Here is a 20,969-nt window from a genome sequence, read left to right as displayed (position 1 = left end):
GTTGGCTACCTGAATAATTTCTAAGTCTCTGTTTAAAGAAGAAAATGCGGATTGAATTTAGTCGTGTGTTAATCCATTGCTGAGAGTCATTTATGTGTACCAGCATTGATGTGTTCTTTGTAATGGGGTATAAAATTTCTTCCGGTTTGCCCAGTGTTACTTGCATCATGTTGGGTACATTTGAAATTGTAGATGCCTGATTGTAAGTATTTATTATTGTTGTTAACACTATGTGTATTGTATAAAGTTTATGATTAGTCTTACTTGTCATGAAAGCAATGTTAAGTGTTTGTTTTCTTGTAAATGTTTGCAATCTTATGTAATATCTTTTTGTTGTAAGTGGAAGTGAGACAGTTTCATTGCTCAGTGTGGTGACAGGTTTTTGACTTCGTTGATGATCTCATCAACATTAATTTCTGCTAAACTGTTGTTAATAGCTGTAGTGTAAATAGTTCTCTTTTTAAATCATTATTCGAGATAGGGATGTTGATGGCTCTGTAAATATTATTATGGGTGAAAGAAGTCTTTAGTAATAATATTTATCATCTGAGAGGGTTTTATTTTGTATTTAAGAGAGTTGTTTTTAGGAGGATTAAGTGGACAACAGTGGAACATTGCTCTCAACTATGTCATATACGTTATGGTTTCGAATCTCATTGTTGGCTATCCTGAAGATGTTTCTTCCATTTTCTCTTGAGGTTAGGCTATACTTCAATTAAGGCCATTGTTAGTGATAATGTACAATAGGCCATCATGTTGGAGCATGATGAGCTGCTAGATCGGACTGAAGGACATGAAATGTGTACATTTGAAAACTTTCCTCCCCAATAATAACCACGATAGCAGAGACAAGCGCATTGTACAGTCCAATCTTAATCTTCCCATCTGAGGTCGTGATGTTCTCAATAGAGTGAATACATGTGCCTGTGTATTTTACACATTCACACCCACCATCTAAGCAGTTTTAATGGCTGACCCAGCTATTCCAGCTATTAGTGGCACGGCAAAAACAACTAATTATATTCATAATAAGTTCTAAACTAAAGAAGATATGGAAACAAAATTTTGCAGATATGGTAAAGATGTCCTCTAGTATCCCTGGGGAGTTTCGTAGCTAATGTCACACTTTACTTTGTAAATGGAAACACCGAATAGCGTGTTTCACTCATAATTTATAAATGAAGCACACTTTGTACCTTCTTGAAGGGAACTGTATTTTATTTGATGGTGCATACTTTAAGAGAATTTTCTCTTTCCTCTTTCCATCTAACTTAAATGTTGGATCATTAGATGGTGCCCTTTCTGGCAGCAAAATTGCAGGACGTGGTCTTGGAGCTGATGAAGTAGAGGGTGCTGAGATAAGTAAAATTCTTTCAAGATATCGGAGAGAGGTGACTGCACTTGTATATCGGGTCCATTATTTCCTGGAGGAAGTTCCTAACTGCTGTCTGCATGAAATTCAGGAATGTTATTGTTTTTTTTTTTTTTAGGATTTGAGTTTTGAAAGTGCCAAAATGCATTAAAAAGTGAGCAGTACAGTAAATAAAAGAAAAGTTTTTTGGCCACTTAACTGTTTTCATCATGAAAGGATAGAGTGCCAAGTACTGATTTGCAGTATCAGCACTATGTGTCACAAAACTATACTATACTTACCAGTGATAATAAGTACATGTGTAAACGGCACAACTCACCCCGATAACAGTTAAAATCAAATGGCCAGGAATTGGTAATAAAACAAAGTTTCAGGTCTCTTGCCAAAGTCTCGTGAAATGAGCAACACCAATTAAAGTAAAATAAATTTAATAAATTTATTCATAAATAACAGATAACATATATGAAGTTAAATGAGGAAATTAGTACCGGTGTGTTAAAATTGGCTGATAATTAAAATAATAACTTTAAAATCAGGTACCTCAAATGTTTACTTATATATACTAAATTCAGACAACTAATTGTTTAATTATTTAAAATATCTCTTGAAGGAAACTGATTACTCCCAAATAGGTTAGAGGACAACATCCGGAACTCCAAAATTACAACTGTTTGATAACATCAGTAAAGGTAAGATCAAAAGAATACAAATTCTTGGCTTTTAAGATTCAAGTATTCAGGTGAAAATAAATAAAAGGTTGGGTCAGTATCAAATGGATCACTATTTAGGATACCACTATGAAGTGACAAGCTTGAAGAATATATCTAACCTCATTTATAAATAAACGTCAGTAGACCTTGAAGAAACTTTAACCAAGAATTAGAATAATTACATGGCTTCTATATTTTACCAGGAATGATATTAACAGAAAAATAGTTTTAGTTTTAGCAGTTATTAAGGATTCTGAATTGAATAACTTATGAACTGCAGGTATAGTTTACCTGCCGATAAAATCAACACAGGAATTAGCCATGCATATAATTTTGATTGAATGTATGCCAATAACTTTAGGTCATTAAGTTTAAGGTTCCAGAATCAACACTTACTTGGTTAAGCTGAAACACACAATGAAATCAAACTACTACATAGGCATTAGAAAAAAACTAATTCCCCAAATGAAATAAACCTGGAAAACAAAATTTCGGCTCTAGTGCCGATGAAGAGGGCTTTTCAACCCTGAAACCCATTGTGATACTTAGGCAGGATCATAGTTCACTTCTCTGGACATCCTTTTTGGAAGGAAGATGAAATTCCATCAGACGCCGATTTCATATTAGTCCTGACTACAAAATTAACTCGTCTTTTGTCTGTATCAAATTATTTGCCACATTATTGCAGTTATGGCTAGCGGTCGACATGTGCGCCACCGGCTGGATGAAGCTCTAGTAAATAGTCACGCCAACAGACTCCAGCTGCATTTCCTTGTAACTTACGAAATGAGGCGACACAAATTTCCAAATATTTCTTAAAGTTCCTTAGTAACGTTACACAATGCATGTGTTGATTATAGTCAGTCGCAGACTTCGATTTCTGTTGTTTTTTCGAGTTTTATTTCTTGCAACCAGTGGATAGCAGTTGCCATAGTAATAACATTTTTGTCCCTCCAAGAAACAAGGAAAACTTCCTCATCACTTCTGAAAGTCATTTCACCCCGTTTGAATATTGCTTGGTGTTCCTTTAGATCTTTCGGTACACCCATATTTGACCATATTGTTTCTCATACGGCAGTGTTCTGTTAAGGTAATTGTTTCGCGAGTCCGACGCTGTTGTGATACATCCTCACTATGCTCACTAAAATCCCATGTTTTATAATTTTACCGGGGTTGTGTATGCGGAACCTTACGTGCTCTCTCCAGGCCAGCATTCACTCATGCAGAGCAATTTTCTGCTTGGGAGAGCAAAGCTCTGTAAATGTCACACAGTTTCTGTAAAATGCGTTTAATTTTATATAATCTGTCAGTGATGTGCTCATATTCGCTGCTGTCACTAAAGTGGAGAAATGACAGGATACTTTCGAAAGGATGTTGTGATATAGTACAAGTACATTCTGAGAGATGAGCATCATTTCACTGACTGGCATTCAGGTTTGTTTGCTCGCACAGGTATTCGAGAAATTCAGCTGTGAGAAATAGATTTACAAATTACATCTCTTTAGAGTTTTCTATTTCAATATTTGGACCTCGTTTAGCCATAATTGGGATAGCACCGGGCGAGTTGGCTGTGCAGTTGTGAGCTCGCATCTGGGAGATAGTGGGTTCCAACCCCACTGTCGGCAGTCCTGAAGATGGTTTTCTGTGGTTTCCCATTTTCACACTAGGCAAATGCTGGGGCTCTACCTTAATTATGGTCATGGCTGCTTCCTTCCCATTCCTAGGCCTTTCCTGTCCCATCATCGCCATAAAACCTATCTGTGTTGGTACGATGGAACGCAAATAGCAAGGAAAATTGGGATAGCAGGGGGCAAAATAAAGGCAAAACTTCACGTGCTGTGCTTTCTGTCATGTGTCCAGCAGAATCATCTTCACTATCATCACTGTCACTTTCACTTTGTCCAGGAATTAGTCTTCATTGAATAGGGTGTCGGCAGTTCCATCAACACTTATTTTGTCCCTAAACACCATGGTTACATTCAGAACGTAAAAATGCATATGCTTGTGCAATCACAAACCAACTATGCAGCTAGCTTGGCCTGCACTTGCCTTCGTTCAAAAACGGAATGAAAAACGCACTGGAAGGGAAAATCTCCAAGGCCATGTGGTTTCTGGTTAGTAGAAGCAGGTAAAAGCATTCATAAGGGTATTACCCTCATCCCTGTCACACATCTGTGACAAAAGTAAACCACAGCTGCGTAGGATTGGCTACAATTCGAATTTGGACTTATCCAGGCTAACTCAGAAATGGTCCTGAGCATGGGCACACGCTATAACTCGGACATGGGCACGAATGTGGTAATACATCATGTGTCTATGAATGGGAATTTTGTTTCAATAGTCCAATATCACTAGAAACATGTCTGTCTCTCTCGACACATTATTGTGGTGCCTGCCGAATGTGACGAGTGATGTAGTTTGGCATTGCTTTCCTCACTGATGTAGAAGTGCTATTCCAGCAGGTCTAGCCCTATCTATATCGTCTGTCGACTTCACTACAGTCTACTGGCAATTCACTGTGAAGAAGGAGCTTGGCTCCTTTGTGTTCTAGATTGGGGTTTAATGCACCTACAGAGTTATTTTGGGACTGCATGCTGGGGGTTGTGTAAACTAAATAGGGATAACATGTCCTCTTTTTCCCACAGGAGCCTGCGAGCAGTGATGTCGGTGATGTCGGTAAGGACAGCAGCAGTCCCGAGGATGAGTAAGTTCTACATTGTTCTTTAATTCTCATTTATTCTGTCATTTTTTTTACTTTCCATGTTTCATGAGCAAATTAATGTATTTCATGCCTTGTAAGTAGCGTAACATGCATGTAGCGACAATACTGTATTTCAAATACAAACTACAGTAGTATTGCAGTTTTTAAGTACATTTTAACCTTAATTAAGACCACGGCCGCTTCCTTCCCACTCCTAGCCGTTTCCTATTCCATCATTGCCATATGACCTACCTGCGTCGGTGGGACATAACTCCAAATAAAAAGCGTACTTACATTCACTCCAACAATCACACAAGCTCTTTACATGTTTAACGTTGGATATACCAGAGATTATCTGGAAAACTCATGTGGAGAATTGCTTTCAGTGCCTGCTTAGTATTAACAATATTCAGGAGGACAAAGTGTCATTTTTAATTTTTTAATCTTCTCCTGTAACCTTTTAAGTGTTGAGTTACCAGTTGACTGCTCGGTACCTCAGTGCTGAGTTTTTCATTCATATGTAAAAAATAAATTGTAGAAGCCTCATTTTTTAACTTATCAGTGGGATGTTTAGCTTAGTATATTTATAGACGTTGGTTCCTTATAAATCCCAGTCCAAATGCTGAATCCTGCACTTACTTTCAATGTTATTTTGAGAGAAAACAAAATTACACTTTTTGTGCCCTTACATTCGTCACCTTCATACAAAATAAAGAGCCCAAAATAAACTTATTTCCTAAAATATCTGGGCAACTACTACCTGTAACTCATTACAAGTAAGTAAGTTGATATTTTAACAAATTCAATGTAAACTTGTGGTATTCTTGGACATGACAACTACTAAATATATAGAGGTGTCTAATACAGAAATATAATTACCATATATTGTAAATGTTTCTCAGGTACGAGCTTCACAGTATGAACAGTCTGTTCGACATTTGATACTGTACCGTTCCCGCGTCCAGGTCGAGTCGCAATAAGACCCAGAATAGCTCGAATTTGTTCTTTAAATTTTCAATCGGTGTTAAAATTGGGTTCATGAGTTCGTATGGAGAGTAGGCAAACGGAATATGCGGTTGTCTAAGTCTTATATTAACGCGTTAGACGTCTCCATCTCGCGATCCGATTCATTTTCTCAAAAATTCCTACAATTCTTAGCCTAGGTTCACTTAAAGCTAAATGCTTAACCTAAGAAGTCAGTGAAATAGTAGATACATTTTATCTAACATTATTAAATAAAAAGAATTTTAAAAAAATTGAATTGAAGAATCTAATACCATAACAAAGAATCTAATCCTATCGTCAGCTCACTGTGAATCTATTTGTTATTTGCAAAATATCTGAAAAAGGCCTTTGATCTTAACTGAAAACATAAATTCACATTATTTACAAGCTTTCAATGGGGTCTAGAAAATGCCTATGATGCACATAAATCGACATATCATTCAAATATAAAATCTCGTTTCATTCTTGCCTCCATCCTTTCGGAAATTAATTCCTTGTTCGGTCATCAGCCCAGAGGCTGGTTGGATCCTCAAATAGCACCACCAAAGGTTATGCGATTGTAAGTAAAACCCAAAAACCAATGGCAGCACCAAAATCATGCATACTGGGCAAGATGAATTAATTCCTTAAATTCCAATTAATTTATATATATCATATTTATCAACCAATTCACATGATTCAAGTTATTTTTGCCTGTAACTAGCTGTTAATATTTCATTTTCAGATTCATTCTGTTTGTTAACTATCATAAAAAGAAAAACAGTGATCTTCTCACTTGCATAAATTAATCTTCACATTCACATAAAGTTGTGATACAATTCCTTTAGTTTTGTCAATTGCCACCTTTTCAATACAATAATAATATAGTACAAACATATTTATTATGATGTTTATGTGGTACATGTTTCGCTCCTTTTTGTGAGCATCATCAGCCAAACTATCATTAATCTAAGATTGTATAAGATCATAAAACAATTTTGGTTCAAGTTTGTTCCTACAAAACTAATTGATAATCTTATATCATTTTAAAAGTCACACAACAATAAAAATATGTCTTAAGCTAACACTTTTTGTCTAAAATCTTCTTCAGTCTAACATTTTATTGCCGAAACTCATCTGGGTGAACATCTTTTAAAATTGTTTAAAAATAAGAATAAAATAAAAAAACTTTTGAGATCAGGCTAGTTGAGTTCATTCCTGTTGCTTAACTTGTATAATTGTCATTAAAACTTCATAACTGTATTGAATACTTTCTACAGTTGATAATTGTCATTATGGTCGATAGACTTGTTCTCGTTGCTGGAGTAACATTTATAAAATGTATTGGTATTAATTTATATTATCAATGGGGTAAAATTATTCGTGAACAAACTTGTTGATGAAACACTTTCTGATGTGATATTGGATTTAAAATGTTCTTGAACTTTCCATAATGGCTCGTTGGTATATCTGTAATGAAAGATAAAAATTATATGTTTATGGTTTTGATTGTATTTCTGTATAACATCTTATTGGAAGAATTGTCACTTACTTTCTTTTCTACTGCGTAATTGTTTGGTGTTATTCCTAGTCTCTTGAGAACTACTTGTTGTCCTGTTTGCACTTCTTGTGTTGTATGAGTGAGTGTGGGGAGGGGGAAGGGGAAGTTAAGGTAGGCAGCGTATTGATAGCTGCAGTAGACTGTGGAGGGGATAGTCTAGGAGAAGTGAGGGGAGGAGTTGAGTTTGTTTGTGTCAATAAGCCATTAACTTTTATCAGATTAAAATGTTTATAGAATTTATTTATATCTGCTTTGAGTATTTGTGTTAGTTCCGGTAATTGTGATAAGATGGGATTCTTTATTTCTATTTTGTCATTTAGGTTTTTAATTTTATTGTATTGTTGATCTAAATGAATGTATATAGAAAACCGACGTTTACTCCAGTAACGATCAAAAACGAGTCACTCCACCCCAACTCTCACAAACAGACAGCATTTTTGAGTTTGGTTTACAGAGCCCTAAAAATTCCACTAACAAACAAGAGTTTAAAGAAAGAACTTGATTTTATAAAAGATCTAGCACTCAATAACGGTTACAAAATAGAAATGATTAACAAAATCATTAATAAGGTGAAAATAAAATTGGCCACTAATCTTGTACCAGATAAAAATGAAAATCCAAATTCGCAACTTTCACATTTACTAACCCAGCTATATACCAAATCACTAATACCATCAAAAACAAAATATTAACATTGACTTCAAGACCCAAAACATGAACCGAAACGTTTTCTTCAACCACAATCAAGTTAATATAAATAGTAATCAATATCAAGGATCTGGAATATATAGGCTCACGTACGCAGAGTGCAATTTTTCATATGTTGGCCAGACTGGCCGAAGCTTTTTAATAAGATATCTCAAACATGTAAATGCATCCAAACACAGGAAACATTCTGCAATGAGTACACACATGCAAGAAACTGGACACAGTTTTACAACTATTGAAAGGGATTTAAAAATCTTAAAAAAGTAGAAAAAGGAAAAGAAATGACGGAATTGGAAAACATATACATTCATTTAGATCAACAATACAATAAAAATAAAAACCTTAATGACAAAATAGAAATAAAGAATCCCATCCTATTACAATTACCGGAACTAACACAAATACTCAAAGCAGATATAAATAAATTCTATAAATATTTTAATCCGATAAAAGTTAATGGCTTATTGACACAAACAAACTCAACGCCTCCCCTCACTTCTCCTAGACTATCCCCTCCACAGTCTACTGCAGCTATCAATACGCCGCCTACCTTAACTTCCCCTTCCCCCTCCCCACACTCACTCATACAACACAAGAAGTGCAAACAGGACAACAAGTAGTTCTCAAGAGGCTAGGAGTAACACCAAACAATTACGCAGTAGAAAAGAAAGTAAGTGACAACTCTTCCAATAACATGTTATACAGAAATATAATCAAAACCATAAACATATAATTTTTATCTTTCATTACAGATATACCAACGAGCCATTATGGAAAGTTCAAGAACATTTTAAATCCAATATCACATCAGAAAGTGTTTCATCAACAAGTTTGTTCACGAACAATTTTACCCCATTGATAATATAAATTAATACCAATACATTTTATAAATGTTACTCCAGCAACGAGAACAAGTCTATCGACCATAATGACAATTATCAACTGCAGAAAATATTCAATACAATTATGAAGTTTTAATGACAATTATACAAGTTAAGCAACAGGAATCAACTCAACTAGCCAGATCTCAAAAGTTTTTAATTTTATTCTTATTTTTGAACAATTTTAAAAGATGTGCACCCAGATGAGTTTCGGCAATAAAATGTTAGACTGAAGAAGATTTTAGACAAAAAAGTGTTAGCTTAAGACATATTTTTATTGTTGTGTGACTTTTAAAATGATATAAGATTATCAATTAGTTTTATAGGAACAATCTTGAACCAAAAGAATTGTTTTACGATCTTATACAATCTTAGATTAATGATAGTTTGGCTGATGATGCTCACGAAAAGGAGCGAAACATGTACCACATAAACATCATAATAAATATGTTTGTACTATATTTTTATTGTATTGAAAAGGAGGCAATTGACAAAACTAAAGGAATTGTATCACAAGTAGATCTTCAATACGGACAAGGGAAATGAAGTTTATAACCTGCAATGTAATGGCCAACCAGGCTAATAATAAGATTAAAAACAGATTCATTAATCTTAAAGTTAAGATTGGTAAGATCGCTAAAGACATATATTTTTTTAAAGAATGTTTAAAATTCGAACTAGTACCAAAGTTTTTGAAATCTGTACAAAGACAAAACTTATCTATGCCAAATTTAGTAGACACTCAAAACAAAGTAAATGAAATCTGGCTAAAGAACGAGATAAAACACATTACAGAAAAAAAGTCGTTTTTAAACTTACAACTTTATCGTATACATTTAGAAATCTCTGACCTTCCTACCCCATTAGAATGGCTATCAGTACAACAATTTACTAATGAGAAACTCGTTGGTATATTAGAGAAGAAACAAAGAACTATAGAAAACAAAATATCACATTTAAAAGAGAACAAAACAAAATCCGAAAACATAATACAAGAATAGAACACACCAACTCAGACCTTAAAAACATCCCAACCACTGTAAATTTATCAGATGTCACCTTCACGGATAGCGAAATGAGCTTACTATATAAAGGATCAAAATTTAATTGGCCTAACCATCATCAAATAGAAGACGTAATAACCACTGTAGCTGAAGTAGAATCTAATATAGGGAAATTGCCTTTAGAATCGCAAAGTGATACAAGATTCAAAGTTAAAAAGAAACTTCCAACCTTAGTAAAAGAAATAAATAACAACTTAAATCCCGACCTCACTAAACAAATCAAATAATTAAAAACTAAAATCAACGAAAGCAACATAATAGTAACCAAAGCTGATAAAGAAGAAACTACAGTTATTTTAAATGAGGAAGATTACATTAAGAAAACAGAAGAATTTTTCTCAAATGGAGCCTATTCGATAATACAGAAAGATCCTACAATCAAAATTCAACGGAACCTGAAGAAATAACTTAAAAATTCGTCTTTTCTCTTTAATGATCTAGAATGTCAGAAGCTGATAAATATGAATCCCAAGATACCGACAGCCAGAGCCATGCCCAAAATCCATAAAGCTAACATACCTATGTGACCTATAATCAACTGCATGAATAGCCCAACATATAAGACCTCTAAATTTATACATCATTTTTTTTAAAAGCACTATAAATTTTACAATAATTCTACAATTAATAATTCAATAGAATTCTGTGATAAACTAAATAAATTCGAACTGCAACCGCATCATAAAATGTGTTCATATGATATAACTAACATGTACCCCTGCATACCGATCAATGAAACCATTAATGTAATCAAAATAAATTTATTCAATCATAGTAAATTAAGTATGTGTGAAATAGAAGAATTCATAAATGTATTAAGATTTACTTTAAATAATAATTACTTCACATTTAATCAAAAGATATATCAACAAATGTGCTTAGGAATGGGTGATCCTGCATCTGGTAAACTAGCTAACATTTATATGGATCATTTAGAACATGTTAAAATTTTAAATAACATAGATGGACTAAACCTTTGGCTGAGATACGTGGATGACGCATTTGTTATAATAGACAGTAAACTGAACAATAGTGATAATATTTTGGATTTTTTAAATAAATTAGACAGTAATATAAAATTCACTAAGGAAGATGAAAGGAACAATTCATTAAGTTTCCTAGATATAAATGTAAAGAGAGCAGGAAACAAATTTGACTTCCATATTTATAGAAAACCGACATTTACTCCAGCAACGATCAAAAACGAGTCACTCCACCCCAACTCTCACAAACAGGCATCATTTTTGAGTTTAGTTTACAGAGCCCTAAAAATTCCACTAACAAATAAGAGTTTAAAGAAAGAACTTGATTTTATAAAAGATCTAGCACTCAATAACGGTTACAAAATAGAAATGATTAACAAAATCATTAATAAGGTGAAAATAAAATTGGCCACTAATCTTGTACCAGATAAAAATAAAAATCCAAATTTACAACTTTCACATTTACTAACCCAGCTATATACCAAATCACTAATACCATCAAAAAACAAAATAATACCATTGGCTCAAGACCCGAAACACGAACCGAAACGTTTTCTTCAACCACAATCAAGTTAATGTAAATAGTAATCAATAACAAGGATCTGGAATATATAGGCTCACGTGCACAGAGTGCAATTTTTCATACGTTGGCCAGACTGGCCGAAGCTTTATAATAAGATATCTCAAACATGTAAATGCATCCAAACACAGGAAACATTCTGCAATGAGTACACACATGCAAGAAACTGGACACAGTTTTACAACTATTGAAAGAGATTTAAAAATCTTAAGAAAAGTAGAAAAAGGAAAAGAAATGACGGAATTGGAAAACATATACATTCATTTAGATCAACAATACGATAAAAATAAAAACCTAAATGACAAAATAGAAATAAAGAATCCCATCCTATTACAATTACCAGAACTAATACAAATCCTCAAAGCAGATATAAATAAATTCTCTAAACATTTTAATCTGATAAAAGTTAATGGCTTATTGACACAAACAAACTCAACTCCTCCCCTCACTTCTCCTAGACTATCCCCTCCACAGTCTACTGCAGCTATCAATACGCCGCCTACCTTAACTTCCCCTTCCCCCTCCCCACACTCACTCATACAACACAAGAAGTGCAAACAGGACAACAAGTAGTTCTCAAGAGGCTAGGAGTAACACCAAACAATTATGCAGTAGAAAAGAAAGTAAGTGACAACTCTTCCAATAACATGTTATACAGAAATATAATCAAAACCATAAACATATAATTTTTATCTTTCATTACAGATATACCAACGAGCCATTATGGAAAGTTCAAGAACATTTTAAATCCAATATCACATCAGAAAGTGTTTCATCAACAAGTTTGTTCACGAACAATTTTACCCCATTGATAATATAAATTAATACCAATACATTTTATAAATGTTACTCCAGCAACGAGAACAAGTCTATCGACCATAATGACAATTATCAACTGCAGAAAGTATTCAATACAGTTATGAAGTTTTAATGACAATTATACAAGTTAAGCAACAGGAATCAACTCAACTAGCCAGATCTCAAAAGTTTTTAATTTTATTCTTATTTTTGAACAATTTTAAAAGATGTGCACCCAGATGAGTTTCGGCAATAAAATGTTAGACTAAAGAAGATTTTAGACAAAAAGTGTTAGCTTAAGACATATTTTTATTGTTGTGTGACTTTTAAAATGATATAAGATTATCAATTAGTTTTATAGGAACAATCTTGAACCAAAAGAATTGTTTTATGATCTTATACAATCTTAGATTAATGATAGTTTGGCTGATGATGCTCACGAAAAGGAGCGAAACATATACCAGATAAACATCATAATAAATATGTTTGTACTATATTTTTATGGTATTGAAAAGGTGGCAATTGACAAAACTAAAGGAATTGTATCACAAGTAGATCTTCAATACGGACAAGGAAAATGAAGTTTATAAACTGCAATTCACATAAAGTTCTAGATTAATTCGAAGTTTTCACATTTTAGGAAGAAAAGATAATTCACTAACTCATCATTCTGCTCTAAAATAACCAGAATAACCACCACTGCTGATTACTTAAGTTGTTGTTGTTTGAGTCATCAGTCTATAGACTGGTTTGATGCAGTACTCCATGCAATCCTATCCTGTGCTAACCTTTTCATTTCTGCGTAACTATTGCATCCTACATCTGCTCTAATCTGCCTGTCATATTAATACCTTGGTCTAGCACTACCATTCATACCACCTCCACTTCCTTCAAAAACCAACTGAACAAGTCCTGGGTGTCTTAAGATGTGTCCTATCATTCTATCTCTTCTTCTCATCATGTTTAGCCAAATCGATCTCCTCTTGCCAATTCGATTCAGTATCTCTTCATTTTTGATCCGATCTATCCATCTCACCTTCAGCATTCTTCTGTAACACAACATTTCAAAAGCTTCTATTATCTTCCTTTCTGAGCTAGTTATCGTCCATGTTCCACTTCCATACAATGCCACACTCCACACGAAAGTCTTCAAAAACAGCTTTCTAATTCCGATATCAATGTTTGAACTGAGCAAATTTCTTTTCTTAAGAAAGCTCTTCCTTGCTTGTGCTAGTCTGCATTTTATGTTCTCCTTACTTCTGCCATCGTTAGTTATTTTAAAACCCAAGTAACAATATTCATCTACTTCCTTTAAGACTTCATTTCCTAATTTAATATTTCTCGCACCACCTGCCTTCGTTCGACTGCACTCCATTACTTTTGTTTTGGACTTATTTTCATCTTGAACTCTTTACCCAAAACTTCGTCCATACAATTTAGCAGCTTCTCAAGACCTTCTGCAGTCTCAGATAAATTAACAATATTATCGGCAAATCTCAAGGTTTTAATTTCCACTCCTTGGATTGTGATCCCCTTTCCAGATTCCTCTTTGATTTCCTTTACTGCCTGTACTGTATAAACCTTGGAAAGGAGGGGGACAAACTGCAGCCTTGCCTCATTCCTTTCTGGATTGCTACTTCTTTTTTAAAGCCCTCGATATTGCCTTCAGAACCTTAAATAGCTTGGTCCAATCAACATTATCGAATGCCTTTTCGAGATCTACGAATGCCATGTAGGTGGGCTTGTTCTTCTTGATTCGATCCTCTAAGATCAGACGTAAAGTCAGGATTGCTTCACGTGTTCCTACATTTCTTCTGAACCCAAATTGATCTTCTCCCAGCTCAGTTTCAACTTGTTTTTCCATTCTTCTGTAAATAATACGTGTTAAAATTTTGCAGGCATGAGATACTAAACTAATGGTGCGGTAGTTTTTACACCTGTCAGCATCGGCTTTCCTGGGAATGGGTACAACAACATTCTGACGAAAATTGGATGCCACTTCTCCTGTCTCATACATCTTACACACTAAATGGAATAGCCTTGCCATGCTGGTTTCTCCTACGGCAGTCAATAATTCAGAGGGAATGCCATCAATTCCAGATGCCTTGTTCCTATTTAGGTCGCTCAGAGCTCTGTCAAACTCTGACCTCAACATTTTGTCTCCCATTTCATCAGCATCAACAGCCTCTTCTTGTTAAGTTATTCATCAAGAATAAAAAATCAGTTTCAAAAATTAAATTAAGTGCCAAAGTATTTATCATACGGTACGTGATCGTCATTCAGCCATCATTTACATCTGACATCTATTTAACGTTACGTCTCTGGACATTCACTAGTCTGATTTGCAACAAGATTCTACTAAACAATGTCAACAAACTTCAATTGCAGATAACCGTACCGGTGATACCATTCGATGTGATTAAACCAGCATCCCAACTTCTCTTATTTGAGTAAAAATATTTGTGGTTAGAAATTAATGATAATATAGGCTGAGCTTGCACTATCCTCTCTACGTGGAATTGTTTTTGATGATTTACAGGTATTTAATTAACATACACACGCTCTATGGATCGTACATTATGTTATATATGAAATACTGAAAGATTAATATGCGTTACGGGATAAAGTATAACTATTCTCGACCATAAAAATGCGTCCACTGATTTAACATCGTCAATAAAATATCTATCTCTTCAATCTCGACGAAACAATAATAATTACCTTCATTACTCTTCTAAATATTCGACTATTCTTCATATATATCTCATCTAATCCATATTTCACATCTCGTATTTCACTCTCCATTACAATAACCACAACAATCCATCTTAATTTGACACATATAACCATATAATCACTATTCATCCACTTAATTATCCCATTCTGTTCTCAGTTTACTTCAGATTCCTCTAACTTTGTTCATAAGTCTGCCTATGACCTTACTTTAACTCCATTTCATAGTATAGTGTCCTAGTGTATACCTAATATTAACCACAATGTCATATCACATCAACATCTGAGATACGTTAACCCCTTCACTCAATATTGACAGTATTGCAAACGCACAGTTTGGTTATCACTGGTTACATATATCCTAACTCAAAGAACTTCTCATTCTGGTCAGATAACTACCTAATAACCTCTTATGTTATTAAATTGATTGCCTCTTTGCGTAGCATCACTTCCTTAAATATAATTCATGACATCACTTTACATGTATATTTCACAAGAATAGAAAATGGCACTTCTTAAAAACAATATTTAAACTACTTAATTTATACTTTTGTACACTTATCTTTTTTCCTGTTTTCCCTCGTTGCCGTGTATGTCCAAATGCTTAGGACATGATCAATGCGATAGCGACATCGTATCAGCCTATGGGAACATCTGGGGAGGTCTTCGCTTCGTCTCGGTCATCAGGGAATAGATTTGTCAGCTTCAAGTCCCCAACACCAGGCAGCCTTTGCCTCCATCTTCTTAGCACATGACGTAGACCATTTCTTGCCAAGTTGAAACAGAAATATATATTAAGTTGGTCAGTTTCGTCATCTTAGAGTACAAAGCCTTCTAATGTGTTGCTTCCTGTAACCGTATCCTATTAAAATTCTTTTTTTTTTTTTGCTAGGGGCTTTACGTCGCACCGACACAGATAGGTCTTATGATGACGATGGGATAGGAAAGGCCTAGGAGTTGGAAGGAAGCGGCCGTGGCCATAATTAAGGTACAGCCCCAGCATTTGCCTGGTGTGAAAATGGGAAATCACGGAAAACCATCTTCAGGGCTGCCGATAGTGGGATTCGAACCTACTATCTCCCGGATGCAAGCTCACAGCCGCGCACCTCTACGCGCACGGCCAACTCGCCCGGTATATTAAAATTCTACCGTTTTCCAATGTGATTATTAAAGCTTCAATTATAATGAGATCGTACTTCCTATAGCTTCTTTAAATCGCTATTATTCTCTAGAATTGCTTAAGAAGGAGTCATAGTGCTGGTCATCTCATCTTCTTGGTGTCTCTGCCGGGCTGAGTGGCTCAGACGGTTAAGGCGCTGGCCTTCTAACCCCAACTTGGCAGGTTCGATCCTGGCTCAGTCCGGTGGTATTTGAAGGTGCTCAAATACGACAGCCCCGTGTCGGTAGATTTACTGGCACGTAAAAGAACTCCTGCGGGACTAAATTCCGGCACCTCGGCGTCTCCGAAGACCTTCAAAAGTAGTTAGTGGGTCGTAAAACAAATAACATTATTATTATTATTATTATTATTATTATTATTATTATTATTATTATTATTATTGGTGTCTTGTGACGTAAGCGATTACGCAATGATCTTGTCAGCTGTTCTGTTTCAGTTTATTAAATTATAATTATGCGGTACTGTCATTGACGCATCATTGGTGCATCATTTTTCAAGTTCTATTTTTGTAAAATTCTTGAAATTTTAGGGTTTGAAAATCTTTTACAGGCATGACAATCCTGAAATTAATACACATGTATAAAGTACCAAGGAACAAACATGTGTATTTACACAAGATAAAAACATCAGATTTGTTGCACATAGTACATTTTATACGTGTGAAAATATAAAATGTGAAAATGACGTTTTTCTAAAATCATGCATATTTTTCATATTATCACTTTTCTCCTTTTCTTTATACTTCGCAATTTTGTCTTATGCCAGTGGGAAGAGACTGAATGTATTTTGTATTCACTAAGTAATACAGTCACAGAAAGCAATACAACCACAATAAATTCCCAAAAAAGACACTGCTCTCTCTCAAATTCTTGTTTGTAAACTGAAGTAACCATGCTGCATGGTAACCTGTAGACGTCAGAAATATTACAGAAGTAGAATTAGTTAATCTACTTAGATTTTTTATGCATCTGGAATGACTCATGTTATAAAAACGGAATATACATACAAAATTTCCTCATGTCGACTGCCTACGATATTTATAAATTTATTTTCTAACATTTGAAGTATTTGTATATTTCACGTGGTAATAGTGCCTGTATCCAATGCCAGATAGTAGCACAATGCAGGATCGGTAGTACAGAGAGTATTTCAAATCCGTGTTTCGCATAAATGGGTGTACAAAATAATGTTCTTTGTGGAACGACAGAAAGGGGCATTCAGTTGGCTGCGCGGCAGGCATTTAAATGTATCACTGCACCTTCAAAAATGACTGAACATGGAAAATCATACTGCTAATTCATCCGGAATGGCCAGTAGTACCATACTATGTCGAAATAGGAAAATCGAAATATTAGATAAAATATGCCTAAAACTCAGCCCCAGTGTTCTTTAATAATATAAATAATAAGACCTGAAAATGTACAGCAGCATGAAAAACAAACAATTGAGACATCTGAGAGTCAACAGCAATGGAAAATGTAAATGAGCAAACATTTTAGATGCTGAAATAATTCAGTATTTTTGTTTGCACTTGAATGAGATGTGAAGTATATTCTTGAACCAAACTTTAAATAGTAAATAATTCACTAGAACATAGAATTCAGTCTTGTTTGACACATAATGTTTCATACCTGTAAAATATTTAAATGGCAAAACGGAGACAAGCAAGAGACTTAAGTCATGTAACATTCATTAAATCAGCTGCACCATATCTTCCTCTTCCAAATTCTGGAGGTAAGCTTCATAGAAAACTTCTTGCTGTGAATGATTTTTGCACCTAAATCTTTCATATTTCTGGCGCTGTAAATGAATACAGTTGTTTTTTGTAGATTCGCAACATTTCCTGTAGCTCCGTGTACTGTTCCAAGAAAACATGCAGATCGTTCTCCTCCATGACAAACATCACCAATTTGCGAGCATATTCTCTCCTAGTAATGTTGTTGCTTGCGTTGAAGAAGTAACTCGTTTGGTATCTAAACAGACATTCCATTTTACGTGATTTCTAACCAAGTATAACAGTAACAGACCTTTTGATAGTAGCTGGTAATACGAGATGCAGTGTTTGAAATTCGACAAGTAAATGTGTCCATAATCACATTATTATCCATATTTTTTGTCACCTGTTCGACCTCCACTGCTACTTTATTCAATGAAATGTTCCCAAACAAGTAGCAGGCTGTGATTTTGAAGAAAAGAAATCCGTGAAAAGTAGCAGGCTGTGAATTTATATATAAAAACTTTAGTAACTGTTTCGTGCTTCATAATAGCACCTGTGAAAGGCTTTGTTTGTGTCTGGGTGTAACATTGGCGGTAGTTCCGAAACTTGTGGGATTTTGTGACGAATTTATTGGCGATTTAGTATTTTTAGCGATATTCGTAATGATTTCAACTAAGAAACGATATTATCAGTCTGTTATGGAGGCATATTCTGCTTAATTTCCTTGTTTAATACGATCACAGAAAGTGTTCCCAGTGTTCAGTGGAAACAGATGAGCACTCATCAAGATGTAACTTTGTGTAGGTATTTAATTTCATATTTGACTTGTATTAGTATTATTTATAATCTACCCCCTTGCCGTCCTTTTTCCTTAAGTCTCAAAACTTTGCAACGCATGCACGTGTTGTTAACAGTTTTCCGCTTTTGGATCGTCTGGATTTCTCTCTTTGAAAGTTGACAGGTAAGCACTAGCACTGTTATCTGACGGTGGCCCCACTTGATACAGCTGAAACACCGCAGGAGCTGTTAAAGAGAGATGGTTCAGTCTGATTGGTGCGGAATGAGGTCTCGTCTTGTCTGTGCAGGTTTTATTTTGCGGGTTCAGCATAACACTTGGGATTTTAAGGTCCTGTGCTCTCTGTGACCAATTGTCTAACTAAGAGATCAATTACACTTGTGTGTTATAAGCCCCTACCATACCTTGGAAGGGTTCCTGCTCTATTAGGTTAACTATACGTGCGTTTTAAAAGCCTCAGCTACTGTAAACCTGTGAGAGGTTCTCTCACCAACAACACTGAGTTTTGAAAACCTGTTGTGCTATCTGTACCATGCAATACATTTCAGCCAATTTTTAATTTGTTTTACCCTTAGTTCCTATTAAAATTTATTGCAATTTTCTGTTATAATTGTGAATCACTTTTCTTGATGGATCCATCCGTCTCTTGACATAGGCCAGAGTAAACTGTGTACTTCTCCTCATTGCTCTGACTGTAATGGTGGTGCAGTTACAAAACGTAGCACTTTCTGGCCCAGTGAGGAATGTAATGGCAAACTCCTCATCCTATATAGTGCCCCTTGTCTTGTGGTGCTGCCTTTGAGCTCCCTACTTACCTACATTTATTACTGGTCCTTTTAATGCAGCCCTCATGTCATACTCAAAGATGATTGATTTCTTTTCTCAGTGATGATGCCGAAGACCTCGGACAGACTGCCATATCCTGTGTATGTCCATACTGTGAATTCAGAGTGACCCACCCAGCTCAGATGAAAGGTCACGTATTGATGACACATCCTGGGAAGAAGCCATATGGATGTCACGAGTGCAAGAGAGGCTTTCTGCGCTGGATATCCCTGAACAAGCACATGGAAGTTCATAGAGGGGAAGTGCCCCATTGTCCTATTTGCAAGAAGACTTTCACAAGCAAGCAGCAAATTAAGCCTCATCTAAGGTTACATACGGGAGAACGCCCATACAAGTGTACTATATGTGAGAGAGCTTTTGCGCAGCGTGCAAATTTGAGTGCTCATGTGTTACTCCACTCCAACATTAAGCCGTACAAATGTAGTGAATGTCAGCAAGGATTCTACCAGCGCGGGACGCTACGAAGACACCAACTTAAGCATAGGTCAGACAGACCACATCAGTGTGACCAGTGTGGTAAGGTTTTCAAATTGAGGCAGAACTTGGTCCGTCACCTGCCAACACACACGACTGATAAGTTGTTTGTATGCATGGACTGTGGTAAATCATTCACGCTGCAGCTATATCTTCAGCGACATATGGCACTACATGTCAAGGATTCGGCTTTCTCTTGTCCTCACTGCTGCCAAACTTTCCGTTATAAATCCAAACTGACAAAGCACATGGGTGTTCATACATCGAAGAAATTCTATTCTTGTGCCGAATGCGGTGAATTTTTAAAATCCCGACGCAATCTTGTAGCGCATTTGGCAACACACAGTTCTTAACACGAGCTTCGCCGCTGTGTTGAGTGGATGTGGTAGGAATTGAAAATGTGATAGATCTTCAGATTCTCTCCAGAGCAGCGCCAACGTAATGTTCCGATGATCATCTCAACGCGAGCTTGGTGTTAGTGACCCTCCTACGTATTTGAGGAGATACTGTTTCTCGTTTTGTTATTACTTGTGTCTGTGCTCTGTCAGTATACATCGTAATCAATTGTAGGATGCTGAAAGTGGTGAGGTAGTTAGGAAAAGCACGTTTTCGTCCTTGTTCCAGTGCCCTTGCAACTCATTAAGTGCTACTGTATGTGAGAACCGCATATACCATGCAAACTCTTCTTCACCATTTGAAGTTTGATAAAATGCAGTGTTTCATTTTCATTGTCATCATTTAAAATTCATTTTTGCTACCCGAAAATATAAATGAGAAATTGTATAGGCAATATTAAAATTTATATTCATTTATTCATTTCATTTATATTCATTTTTGTATGTTATATAATTAATTTCTCATCATTTGAAGAGTAGAGTTTC

At 35.3% G+C, this 20,969-nt stretch overlaps 1 protein-coding gene across 2 annotated transcripts in view; it reads left to right on the top strand.

Annotated features, from left to right (window-relative positions):
• The window catches only part of LOC136885426 (zinc finger protein 501), a 47,079-nt gene extending 26,561 nt beyond the window's left edge, over positions 1-20,518 (top strand). Inside the window, exons 3-4 of one of the 2 annotated variants that reach the window (XR_010861530.2) lie at positions 4,728-4,786; positions 8,789-9,265. Coding sequence is in view for 1 of the 2 variants with exons in the window: in XM_067157953.2 (XP_067014054.2) it covers positions 4,728-4,786; positions 19,655-20,441 (846 nt within the window). In the remaining variant the exon portion in view is untranslated. Of the gene's footprint in view, positions 1-4,727; positions 4,787-8,788; positions 9,266-19,654 lie in introns of those variants that run through there. The other variant, XM_067157953.2, reaches the window with a different exon arrangement.
• Positions 20,519-20,969: the final 451 nt, after the last annotated feature.

The sequence above is a fragment of the Anabrus simplex genome, chromosome 14 (genome assembly GCF_040414725.1).
Source record: "Anabrus simplex isolate iqAnaSimp1 chromosome 14, ASM4041472v1, whole genome shotgun sequence".
Taxonomy (NCBI): domain Eukaryota; kingdom Metazoa; phylum Arthropoda; class Insecta; order Orthoptera; family Tettigoniidae; genus Anabrus; species Anabrus simplex.
This window is presented reverse-complemented; position numbering and strand designations above follow the sequence as displayed.